We start from the raw sequence: 13,210 nt of genomic DNA, 5'->3' as shown, positions 1-13,210 counted from the left end.
TGTTTCCTAAAAAGGCTTGCTTGTCTCTTATCTAGACACTCCTTTCTGAAATGCTTAAAGAATCCCAACTGGGGGGTGGGGGTGAGGTTTCTTCCAGCCTGGAATGGTAGCATCCAAGGAGCTGTGGGCCCTGATGGTGCTCTCAGCCCAAATCTAAGTCCTTGGTATCACAGTAGGGTTTGGGACCCTGGAACCTGGTGGCCCACAGGAGTGAAGTCCTCTGATGAGAGAGTCCTGCGTGTCCTGGGCCTGAGCTGCAGGGGGCTACCTCATGTGGCCCCATCTTGGAGATGGGCATTTAGTCCACACTGGCTACCCAGTAGGGGGGCCAGCAGCCAGCCTCATAAATGCCCCATCTCCTTGAGGACAAGACAGGCGGTCCCAAATGGGAGGCTCTTTGTCAAGTCTCAGCTTAGTGTCTCCTTTGAAGGGATCTTCACTGATGTATGTAGTTTCTCCTGGGTTCCCCAGCTCTTTGTGTGTTTGCTTCCTAGTGTTTGTTATAACCTGTGACATCGGGACCTGCATGCACACTGAATATGGGCTGCCAGAGTCCTGCCACTGACTGGGCTATTCCACTTCTGCTTCCTTGCCAGAATGAAGTGGGTTAATGAATCCAAAGAGCTGAGGACAGGGGCTGTAGGTAGTTAAGTGCTTAGTAATTATCAATGGTCTGTATACTAGAACGTGTACTGTGAGAAGCAGAACCTTGTCTCCACTTTTGATTATGTCCAGATGTGTCTACCCAGTGACACAGCTCAGCAGTATAGCAGAATACTGTAATATTAGGTCTGAGTGGCTGCCCAGCCTGCCAAGTCGTTATACTGCATGTTGCCAACACAGGAAAAGAATAAAATTCAAAGTACAGTTTGTACTGAGTGCATGTCACTTGTACCATCTTAAAAGTCAAAAAGATCAAAAGTTGACTCATTGGAAGTCAGGGATCATTTGCACACAGACACATGTTTACGTAGGTGCTTGTGTACCCCCAGTCACCTTGTGAGGCAGGTGTCAGCCCCACAGTACCAATGGAGTAGGTCTAAATGGGGAAAATGTTACCCATGTTGATCCTGCCATGCTTCCTGTGTGCCAGTCATGAGCCGAGAATCTAACATCCCAGATCCCTGGCCACAGACAAAGGGGGTCCTTGGGCTGTGATGTGCCTTTGAGGGCTGACACCTCCAGAGCTCAACCCAACCTCTACTTCAGCCTTACCCAGTTCAAAAACCCTCCTGGATTCTTGACAACCCTGCTGTCTTCCTGGACCCTTGCTGCCACACCCTGCCCTTTCCCTCTCAGATCACTAACCCAGACCAAGAGGGTTGTTGTCGGAGTTGGGTGGCTTGAACTTGCTTAAACCTCCCATCCTTCCCGCCTGAGGAGGCCCACCTCTTGGCTCACCTCACCTCTGACACTGGTCTGTGCATGTGGCTCACTGGCTCATTCTGCCACATCACCTAGTGAGGCCTCTCCACACCAATGAAACTTGAAAGCCCTCCCCAGACCCTTGCTTCAGTTCAGCATTGAGGTGCAGTCAGTCTTACTTGTCTACCTGTGTGCTGGTGAGTAGGACCCAGCAAAGGTTCTGCCAGCCTTCTGACCCTGGCTGAGGCAGAACTGCCCAAGGGCATGCATGAAAAGATGGCAAATGTGTGTGGTTTTTAGCCAAATTTTTTTTTTTCCATACCCGAGATTGAACTTGAGCACACATCCCCAGCCCTTTTTATTTTTTGAGACAGGGTCTCACTAAATTGCTTAGTGTCTCCTTATCTAGACACCTTTCTGAAATGCTTAAAGAATCCTAACTGGCTGGATTTGAACTCTGATCCTCCTGCCTCAGCCTCCTGAGCTGCTGGGATTACAGGCATGCATCATCACACCCAGCTCCAAGATTTTTTTCTCAACAAATTTTCAACAGAATTAATGTAAGATTCACCCTTTTATTTTTTGTTAATTAATTTTTGGTACCAGGGATTGAACCCAGGGTTACTTAATCACTGAGCCATCCCAGAGCTTCATTTTTTGAGACAGGGTCTTGCCAAGTTGCTGAGGCTGACTCGACCTGCAATCTTCCTTCCTCAATTTCCCCAGCCACTGGGATTATAAGCATGTGCCACCATGCCCAGCTCTCTTTTTTATTTTGATACAGTCTAGTTTGCTGAGGCTGGCTTTGAACTTGGGAATCTTCCTTGGGCCTTTCAAGTTGCTGGGATTGCCACCATGCCTAGCCCAAATTCACCTTTTTATGGTGCACAATTCAGTAATTTTTAGTCTATTCATAATAAAGTTGTGTGGTCACAACCATTAATTCCAGAACATTTTCATCATGCAAACAGGACTCCACATCTTGAAACATCATTCCCATCCTCCACCTCCCTCCAGCTTTGGCAACTGCCAGTTGCCGTGTGCAGGCAGCAGACATCTTGTATGAATGGGTCGAGCACAGTGTGACCTGTGGTGTCTTGGCGTCCTCTGCTAGCCCAGTGCTTTGCTCCCGTGTGGAGGCCGCCTCACTTGGCACTCTGTGCTCATCTTGTTGACATGTGGCTCACAGTATGTCTCCCCATTTGCCTGGAAACAGAGGAGAGTGTATGCCTCGGCTTTCTTCTTGCCTGCGCCCCCCCCCCCCCCCAGCACCCAGCACAATTCCTGGCACAGGGATGGTGCTCAACCAGCAAATGTGTAGGTCCATGTCACCAGTACTCCTACTGGGGACAGTTCCGGTTTTTGCTACTATATTTCAGAGTACTCCCAGTGGACTGCCACAGGACACACTTCATTCTCCCAGCAATATTGTGTGACTACCCGTCAACATGTGAGGCTTGCCAACCAGGGACGCTCCACCAAGCCTTGGCATCCAGCGTTCTGACTGGGCCCGAGTGGAGTGCCCACGTGGGAGCCCAGTAGGCATGGCTCAAGGCCTCAGTAAGACACCTGCCTTCCAGAATATTCCAAGGGCTCCAGAGTTATACCTCCCAGGAACCAGTCATGGGCCAGAGTTCCTGAGACGGGCTTGCTTCGAAATGTGCAGGGTTAGAGCAACCCAGGTCTACTGAGTTAACCTGCTCTTGACCCAGACTCTCTTACAACAAAATGACACACTTGTCTTAGGGACTATGTGTAGCATACTGGTTAATGAGATTCAGCTACAGGTCCCAACCTCTCAGGAGGCTAGAGGCTAAGGCAGGAGGATAGCAAGTTCAAGGTTAGCCTTGGCAACTTAGTGAGATTGTGTCTCAAAATGAAAAATCAAAAGTTTGGAGGTATAGCTCATCGGTAGAACTCCCTGGGTTAAATTTCCAGTACTGGGGGAGGGGAAGAGGAATGCATACCTTCAACAAGGTTTTACCATCTCACTGTTCCAGTTAGAGCACATGAGATTTTCTATTGTTCCACCATTTTGTCAACACTTGGTATTATCAGATTTTATAATTGTTGGTAATTTCTTTTTTTTTTTTTTTTTGAGAGAGAGAATTTTAATATTTATTTTTTAGTTTTTGGTGGACACAACATCTTTGTTTGTATGTGGTGCTGAGGATCGAACCCGGGCCGCAAGGATGCCAGGCGAGTGCGCTACCGCTTGAGCCACATCCCCAGCCCAATTGTTGGTAATTTCATGGGAGTATAGTGGTATCAATTTTGGTTAACATTTTTCATTTTTCCAATCAGTAATGATGTTGAATACCTTGTTATGTGTTTAGTAGCCATCTGCATTTCCTCTTTTGTGAAGTGCTCACTTAAGTCTTTTTGCCAACTTTTCCATTGTATTGTCCTGTCCTTATTGATTTGTAGAAACTCTTTATATATTTTGGATGAGTCTTGAGTTGTATATTTCCAGATGTTTTTTATCATGCTGACTTGTTTTTCCAGCTTTTTGTTGGTTTTTAAGTATTGGGGATTGACCCCAGTGATGCTTTAATACTGAGCTACATCCCCAGCCCCTTTTATTGAGACAGGGTCTCCCTAAGTTGCTGAGACTGGTTGCAAATTTGCAGTCCTCCTGCCTTAGCACTCCCAAGTCTACAGGAGTGCATCACCAAGCCTGGATAGTTTCTTTTTTTTTAATATTTATTTTTAGGTATAGATGGACACAACACAATGCCTTTTTTTTTTTTTTTGGTGCTGGGGATTGAACCCAGGGACTTGTGCATGCTAGGCAAGCACTCTAGCAACTGAGCCATATCCCCAGCCCCTAAAAGAAAATTTCTCAAAAAGAAAATTCACTGAGGTCTAGTTTACACAAAGTAAAACATATTATTTTAAAAATAGAGCTGGGCTTTGTGGTACATGCCTATAATTCCAGCTACTCAGGAGGCTAAAACAGAAGGATCCCAAGTTGGAGGTTAGCCTCTCAACTTGTGAGACTGTCTCAAAAAATAAAGACTTGGGGATGTATCTCAGTGGTAAAGTGCCCCTGCCTTCAATCCTTAGTACCAAAATAAATAAAAAAATAAATAGGGCAGAGGACATAACTCAGTGTAAGAGCATCCCTGAGTTCAATCCCCAGTAATGCAAAAAACAAAAAAACCTTAAAATATAGTGTGATGTCTTGACACATTTATGCACTCATGTGACCACCACTGTCAACTAGAATATGCCTGTCACCCCAAAAATGTTCTCATAGCTGAACATTTGATTCACCTGATTCCAGAAAACCAATGTCCTGCTTTCAGTTATTAATTTTCATATAAATGGAATCAAGTATTCTTTCACGTTTCTTATATGCCTTAGCTCAGCTTATATATTTTATATATATATATATATATTTTTTTTTTAAATATTTATTTATTTTTTAGTTCTCGGTGGACACAACATCTTTGTTTGTATGTGGTACTGAGGATCGAACCCGGGCCGCACGCATGCCAGGCGAGCGTGCTACCACTTGAGCCACATCCCCAGCCCTATATTTTATATTTTTGACATTCATGTTGTTTTGGGGTCTCAGCTGAGCAGTCCATTGTATGAATTCACCAGGTTCTTTGCTCATCCATGTGTTGATGAAACATTTGGGTTGTTTCCAGTTTTACCTGTTACAAATAAAGCTTCTATAAGATTCATGTTGAAGTCATTATGTAAATGTGGCATGTTTTTGTATTTCTTGTGTAAATATCCAGGAACAGAATTGCTGGGTCGTGTGAATTTTTTTCTTTTTTGTGGTCATAGGGATTGAACCCAGGGCCTCATACATGCTAGGCAAGTGCTGTACACTGAGCTAAACCCCCAGCCCCCCCAATTTTTAAAAAAATAAGTCAATTTTTAACTTTTTATACTTGTGGGTAATATGTGAGGGTCCCAGTTACTCTGCCTCCTTGTCAGACTTAGTTATCAGTATTTTGCCTGTTCTAGAATTTCATTTCTTTTCAATTTTACTTACTTCATGGATGTGAAGGATTTCATTGAGAAAATTTTAAAACATGAATCCAACTTCTTTAATCATCACAGGGCCACTCAGATCATCTAATCCTGTGTATATCTGGATAATTCTTGTTTTTTGAGGGATTTGTCCTTTTAATATAAATTGCAATTTTACTGCTATCAAGTTGTCTATCATATTCCCTTACTCTTTAATGTCCTTAGGATTTGACCTGGTAGTGATGCTTACTTTCATTTTTTATACTGGCAAATCATATTTTCTTTTTTCTCACTATCACTAGAGGTTTGCCAATTTCATTGCTTTTCTCAAAGAATTAGCTTTCTTTTCATTGTGGTACTGGGGATACAGCCCAGGGCCTGCCTTGCTCAGGTGTGCTAGGGAAGTGCTCTACCCTGAGACACAACCCCAGCCCTTTTGTTTAAATCTTGATTTTTTTTCCTATAGGTTTTTGTTCCTTTTCTTCGTGTTGCTGGGGACCCATCCCAGGTCTTACACTACTGGGCAGGTGCTCTACCAGTGAGTGAGCTACACCCTCAACCCTTCAGGTCCACTATCACAGTCCTTTGTTTTATTCCCTGAAGGTACTTTCAAGTGTGCCTTTATGTTTTTAAGACTGCACTTCTGTGGTTGCCGTGTGATTACCCTGGGACCTGTTGTCTTCACAGTTTTCAGTTCATCCTCTCCTGCTTTTAATCACCACAGGCCCTTTTACCTTGCGCAGCTCAAGGTTTTACTCACAAAAGGCAAAGGCAGCCAAGGTTGTGGCTCAGTGGTAGAGCACTTGTCTGGCATGTGTGGGGTACTGGGTTCAACCCCAGCACCATGAGTGCTCCAGTTGCTCGGCATCTGTGTCCATCTACAACAAAATATTAAAAAAAAAAAAAAAAAAAAAGAAAGGCAGCCAAAGTCTCAGAGCTATTTGGGAGGCTGAGGCATGATGGCAAGTTCAAGGGCTGCCTGGGCAATTTAGCAAGATCCTTTCAAAATTAAAAAAAGCCTGGGGATGTAGCTCAGTGGTAGAGCACCCTTGGGTTCAATCCCCAGCATCAAAATACAAATTGACCAGTTCCACCAGGGGAAAAAGTTTTCATCCACCTATGGTGGGTCACAAATCTTAGTTGTGTCCTGGTTATTTTCCGTTACTTTGACAATTTGCTGCTTTCAACTCTTTAACCCAAGCCTATTCACAGAATAGCAGCACACATACCACCCCCTGGTGTACACAGCTGGGATAATCCCTGCCCTCCAGTGAGATCAGACCTTGACACCAGGAAGGGACATAACCCTAGTAATTGGGTATATTAGGGAAGTCTTGGCCTAACTGGAATATTCTTAGAGGGATGGGTTTTAAGTCATTCCTGATGGGACTGATGTGGAGGGGCAGCATATGAGAGCTGAGAAGTCCTCAGCCCCACTCCACCCCAAGCATTGAAATAAACCAACAATATATAAGCTTTGTAGAGAGGACTAAGGAGTGTGACTTAATAGCATCAATATCAACCTGTGAAATCCTGAGCAAGCAGCTCAGCTGTGTTAACTTCTAGCAGAAACCACAGATGGGTTTTGTTTGAAGCCCCAGGACTGTGGAAGAAGGTCACTGCAAATCACTGCTCACTCAGAGGCAGAGCAAGGGCAGGACACACAGACTGCTGGGAGCAGGCTTCAGGGCTCCACCCCATTTTAGACTGCAGAGCGAAATGTTCTCAAACCCTAAGGAAAGTCCAATAAACTAGCCTAGGAGCCTTTGAGGACTGGGGGCAGAGCAGGGACACCTCATGCTCTAAACAACAATATAAGCACAGGTCCCAGGGCACCTGCCAAACGTAGAAACTGCTTTTCCAACTTTATTTAGAAAAACAAATCCAGGTCCCAGTGTCCCCCACACCCTCCCCCACCCCAGCCATAATTTAAATAATTTAGAGACAGCGTGGGAGGGAAGGGTTAGGAGGGGAATTGAGCCAGGGATGGGAGGAGGAAGAAAAGCCCACTACAGCCGCCGAAGTGCCCGCTTCTTGTCTGTCTTTTTCTTGGCTGCCAACTTCTTATCGCGCTCACCAGCGTGCTTCTTGGCCATGGGACCATCAGCTCCTCCTAGACCTCCAGGGACCACAGGGTCAGTGGAGGACGCTGCGCCACTGGCCAGGGCCCGGCTGGCCTCAGCCCGCCCACTGCTGGGCCCACCTGCGCCACCGTGGATCTCTGTGAGCAGGCGGGCCCGGGCAGCATACTCCTCGTAGTTCTCCAAGAGCAGGCGGCCTGCCTCCTCGTTGAGTGCAGACTCTGGGTTAGGGTGGATCAGCAGGCACTTGATGGTCTGTGGGGAGAGGGCCCAGCAGCCTTCAGGGGTCTGAAATTGTCCAGCCTCATGCCCTTCATGCTGGCTTTTCCCTTTCTCAACTCAATACTCGAAGGCCAGTTCCAGCTGCATCCTTACCTCTGCCCGAGTGGCCAGGCTACTTTCCTGACACCCACAGTAAATGCTCCCATAGGAGCTATGCTACAGGCAAGCCTGGCCTGGTGGCTTCCTCCTCCTAGTCCCTTGAGGCCTCTCAGAGCCCACTGGTTTAACAGAGGCCTAAATGGAAGAGGGAAGGGACTCAAGGGCACTAAGGACTGGGCTGCTGGGCTCCACAGCTCTGAGCTCTGTCTTTCTACAACACGAAATGCAGAGCTGTAACAGGAACCCAAATTTCACAGCCATAGGATTCTGGCAGGGCCCAACAACAACCAAGAGGGAAAGGCATCAGGAGGTAGAATATTAAGAGACTAGTGGGCCAAAGGGAAGTCTTCAGGGCAGGCCAGGAAGGGGACGAGTCTTCAATACCCTCGTCAGCCCAGATAACAGGTATGATGAGTAACCAGGCCTAAAGTAGCCCCTGGTGGATCCTCTCAAGTGGGTCTGGGCAGACTAGCTACAGCTTCTAAGTATGGAGAGTATCTTCCCCTGACCCCACTTCAGGGGCTACTATAATAGATGCACAACACCCAGCCCAGCAGACACTATTGATGAAGACCAGAGATGCAGGGACCCTACAATTTTTACCATGGCACCCTAAACTTGGGGCCTGAATGCCTTGCTACAGGGGCAGGATGAAGCTCAGCATATACCACAGGGCAAGGAAGGTAGAATGCGTGGAAAAGGTTTGGGGTTTGGTTACCATTAAGCTTAATGCTTTCCCAATGCCCCAAGAAACCCCAATTCCCATCTTCCCAACTATCTGGTGAAGGGCTTATTAGAAATTTAATTGAAATTGAAAAAAAAAAGAAAAGAAAAAAAAAAAAAGTTATTTTTTTTTTAAAGCTTGGGGGAGGGACAGGGAAGGCATCAAGTGACCTAAATGGTTTAAGTGGTTTTTAGAGACCGCGGCACACTGGCCCAGACCAAGGTGTCTCTATTTCAGCCAATGCTGGGATGCTGTGGGCAGTCCAAGAAGCATCCCTGGCCTCACCTCAAGGTGCTAGCAACACCTCTCTCTAGCAGTGACAACCAAAAGACATCTCCACAAGGCCAGGGGCAAAATCACCCTGGCTGATAAACCATGTAGGAAACAATCTAGGACAGACAGCGGAGATAGATGCATACACCTTGTCGTTGTTAAAAAAACTGCTGAACAAATCAAAAGGAAAAAGAAGCCAGGCAAATGCCTGTAATCCTGGTTACTTAGGAGGCTGAGGCAGGAAGATTGCAGTAACTTAGCAAGACCCTGTCTCAAAATAAAAAAATTTAAAATAAAATTTAAGGGGGTGGGGGAATCCTCTAACCAGACACTGATGTGTATGTACCTGCCAGGACACAATTCTAATCACAAACCCACCACTTGTTCGGTGCCCTAGACCCAACCCTTCCACAATTTTTCAGAAAAATTGGGAACCTGAATTTTTATGTGAAAATCCCCCGTACTTCAGAGTTGATTTTAAAAAACAAAGCATGTGGCTCCCATGTTACTGGGAAGCCCAGGCCAGAACTCACCAACAGCACATGTCGGATGCCCAGCTCAGCCGTCCAGTCCCTCTTGAGCACATTGACACAGATCTCACCGTTGGCACCCACATTTGGGTGGAATATCTTGGTCAGGAAGTAGCCCTTGGGTGGTGAGGCAGGGAAATCCTTCCCCAGCAGGAGTTTCATACGGAAGAGACCTCCAGCATAAGGGGTACCCTCTTGGGTAGAAGGAAGGAGACTGGGTCAGGAGGTTGAGGACTCCCAGCACCCCAAGCCCAGTTTCCAGGGTCTGGATGTGAGGGAAGTGCCTGACATCTCTTCTCCTAGATTGGAAGAATTCTTGAGGCAGCAAAAAGTTAGTGTACCAGGGGCCATGACTGACATCCCCCCTTGGACACCCTTTCTCTCTCTCCCAGGAAGCAGGGACCTGATGCCCACTTGTTTTCCTGGTAAATGAGAACAACAGTTTTCAACTCCACAGCCTTTCCCCAGCCCAGTACACAACTTCTCCATTTACCTACTGCTGGAGTAGAAAAATGTGGGAACCACGACTGTCTTACCGTCACATAGCCCCCAAATCCAGCACATCAGCAACTGGGCAGCTGCCCTTCAGAATCTCCTGAAGGTGACCCCACTTTCAAGTATGGCTTCTCAACAGGCCACTAACTTCTTCCTTGCAGGTCAAAGGAACTAAGTAGGATCTGTCATACCCGTTAACCTCACTACTAGCTTCTTCCCCAAGCTCCTTAGAAGCCTTAGTGTCCCTAAAAGATCTGTTCTCTAACCGCTTCTTTTGATTCCCACTTAACACCCAGATCTGCCTGCTCTAGACCTTTCTGGAAGCCTTGCCTCCCCAACTTCTTGACCCTTCACCTTTCAACCCTCCTACACAGTGTGGGGAGCCATTCTCACACGTGATTGGGCCACTCCCGATTTGGGTCTGAGGCGCTATGGCTAAACTGTGTCGGAGCTTTCCCGGCCCTCTCCTGGTGCGAGAGCCTGTCCGTGTGGGGGTGTGACTGACCACTGACCCCGGGGGCCAATCACTAACCCTGACCTTGGAGTGCGGCCCCCCTCAACCTTCATTGGATGGAATTCTCCCCTGAATTTCTTGTTCCCCAACAAAAGGCTACTCCCTGGCGTGCTCCCTCTCTCTCTCTCCTGCTAGCCCTGAGTAATCCTTGCTGCCCTACCGGGTGGTTTGAGGTGAGAGCCAGAGGGGGAGCCGTCTCGGACCTGGTCATAGAAAAAGGTAACTGAGTCTGTGTGTTTATTTCGATCTACTAGTTAACTTTTATACCAAGAACCTCTTTAATGAAACCAGTGCGCTGGTCGCATGGTGGAAAATAGCAAGATATGAACTCCTGCCAGGAATGGTGGCACACGCCTGTACTCCCAGTGGCTTGGGAGGCTGAGGCACTAAGCAAGTCAGTGAGATCCTGTCTCTAAATAAATAAAATACAAAATTAGGCTGGGGATGTGGCTCAGTGGTCAAGTGCCCCTGAATTCAATCCTCAGTACCAATAAAGAAAGAATTCCTATAGCCGTCAACACTTCAGGAAAATCTCCCTTGATCATATCACCGCTCCTAACTAGATCTTTCCTTTATAAGCTCTTGTAACACCTTGGCTGATTTTTTTTCCATATTTATTTTTTAGTTTTAGGTAGACACTATATTTTATTTTCTGTGGTATTGAAGCTCAAACCCAGTGCCTCAAGCATGCTAGGGAAGCACTCTACCACTTGAGCCACAACCCCAGCCCTTGGCTGATGTTTTAAATATTCAAGTGATAACAGAAACATAATTTGCACAAAACAAAGTTCTAAATCTCTCTGCAAAACAAAACAATCAAGTACAATCACTTATCTTCCCACGATGCGGAATTTTGCTTATGCCCAACTACATCAGTGTTCCTGATACTAAAAGATAAACTTTCAGATGTATGGACTACCTTCCCAACTTTTCCAAATATTAGTCCCACCACCTGGAACTCTCTTCCCACTCTTACTTAATCCTACCTACCCATTCTCAGGTCCCAGGGGAGCCACACTTGACAGCCTCACCCCCAAAAACCTAGGTTAAGATCTCCATTATATGCTCTCAGCAAACAAACTTCTCAATGTTTACGGGAAAAGGATGCATGATCGCTCATTTGTGGTATCCTGCTGAATAGGATTGTGGATACAAGAGTGCTATGCCTGCCCTGCCCACCACCAGTCCTCAGCTCCTAACAGGGCCTGGCCTCTTGATGATGGGTGCTTTCAAGCCTTGTTTGTTCTAGAGCGGGCGACAGAAGATACTAAAAAGCAGCACCTCCCTCTTTCATGCCCACACTCACCAGGGCCCTCGATGGTGACCTGCAGGTCAGTGAGGTCCTCCTCGTTGGGGAAGACCTTGATGCCATCAGGTGGGTCCGTGGTCAGTGTCGTCACTTCCTTGTACACCAGGCGGATGATGTGGGGGGGCAAGTTCTCTACATTGGAGTTCTGAGCGTAGTCGGGAGAGGAAGGTGAGTGGCCGGCAAAGCTGGGCCTAAGGATGCCATGGCCTCCCTAGTCTTGACCCTACAGGTCTCACCCCTGGGCCCCCAGACCCTCAACCAGAATGCTTTACCGCGGTCCCGGGCAGACCTCCCAAAAGAAATGGGGGCAGGTCTCCGAAGGGGCCTCTAATGGCTCCACCCGACTCCGATGTCCCCAAGGCCCGCTCCCAACCCCGCACGGGACCCCAACGGTAGGCCCGAGGCCTAGCCTGTTTCCATGTCCCACATCCAGCCTGGGAAAACCCACCCTTGAAATCTCGGCTCAGGCCTGGAAATGGCGGCGGGCGTCTCCCTCGCGGTAACACCCGCAGGCGGGTCGCAGAGCGCCCAGACCCTTCCCCGAGCATCTGCGGGTCTTCCTGGCCAGGGCTCCTGCGGGCTGCTGGGGCCCCTGCCCGCCTTCAGAAAGGCCCTTGGGTTGGATCCCAGCCCAAGACCCCCACTGGGTCCTCGCATCTGAGGCCGCCCTGAGAAGCTCCTGGGACTATGCCCCCTTCTGCAGGGAGACCCCGACCACCCCTCTCGGGCCCGGTGGCCCGCGCTTACCATGACTGCGGCCGGCCGGGGGCGGGTCCCCCCGGCCCCCTTCCCGCGCTCTTCGGGCCGCCAGCCGGGGCGGGGGGGCCCAACTGCGGCCGCTGCGGCCCTGGCGGCCCCGCTCCGCTGCCCGCTGCCTCCGACGCCCACCGCACACCGCGCCCGCCGCTCCGCCCGCCCCGATGCCTGGCCGCACTGAGCCAGCCGCGCGCGCACCTCCGCGCTTTTATAACCGCCCAAAAGCCCCGCCCCGAGGCGCGCCTTGACCCGAGACGTCAGCGCGCACGTTCCTCGGGACTCTACGCACTCGACCCCTTCCCCGCAAACCGCAAGCGTAAGCGAGAGGCGTTCGGGAGGGGACTGCGTGGCGGGCTGGCCAATGAGGGCGCGCGGGGTTCGGAAAGGGGATCGGGGAAAACGGAGGACCTGAGAACCGGAGTGGAAGCGGAAGGAGACCCGGGAGGCGGGGCTGCCGCTGATTGGGCCGTTTGAATGAGAAGCCGCCACGGCCCGCGTACGCGCGCGCGCGTCCTGACGCAGAGGAACTCGCGCACGCGACTAACGGTTGTTCTGTGGCCGGGGAGGAGGAGGAAGCGGCACTTGGGTTTTTTAAAGAGTGATGGAAGGCGTTCGGGCCAATAGGAACAAGACTCGCGCAGACCAATCCCTGATGAGAGAGGCGGGGTCGGGTAGGACTGGAATCCGCCGCCGGGAGCCCAGTTGAACGCGGAGAGACCTCTCCTGGCCAATGAGATTCGTGAAGTTTTTGTGTATGCAAATAAGCTCGCGGTGCCTGTCGGCGCTCCCGCCTCT

At 48.9% G+C, this 13,210-nt stretch overlaps 1 protein-coding gene across 1 annotated transcript; it reads right to left on the bottom strand.

Annotated features, from left to right (window-relative positions):
* Window positions 1–7,205: 7,205 nt before the first annotated feature.
* On the bottom strand, window positions 7,206–12,919 carry Ube2s (ubiquitin conjugating enzyme E2 S). Its single transcript, XM_027921270.3, has 4 exons — window positions 12,407–12,919; window positions 11,657–11,804; window positions 9,345–9,535; window positions 7,206–7,688 (listed from the first exon to the last, which is right to left on the bottom strand). The coding sequence occupies exons 1-4, from the start codon at window positions 12,407–12,409 to the stop codon at window positions 7,362–7,364; spliced, it is 669 nt and encodes a 222-aa protein (XP_027777071.1). The 5' UTR covers window positions 12,410–12,919; the 3' UTR covers window positions 7,206–7,361.
* Between the last annotated feature and the right edge of the window lie 291 nt (window positions 12,920–13,210).

The sequence above is a fragment of the Marmota flaviventris genome, chromosome 18, assembly GCF_047511675.1.
Source record: "Marmota flaviventris isolate mMarFla1 chromosome 18, mMarFla1.hap1, whole genome shotgun sequence".
Classification (NCBI taxonomy): domain Eukaryota; kingdom Metazoa; phylum Chordata; class Mammalia; order Rodentia; family Sciuridae; genus Marmota; species Marmota flaviventris.
Note: the sequence above shows the minus strand (reverse complement) of the source record. Positions and strands in the feature narration are given on the sequence as shown.

Coding starts and splice junctions, on each gene's coding strand:
- Ube2s (XM_027921270.3), bottom strand. Junction 9,536..11,656: donor GGTCACCATCGAGGGCCCTG/GTGAGTGTGGGC, acceptor CTTCTACCCAAG/AGGGTACCCCTTATGCTGGA. Junction 7,689..9,344: donor GCATCCGACATGTGCTGTTG/GTGAGTTCTGGC, acceptor CTCTCCCCACAG/ACCATCAAGTGCCTGCTGAT.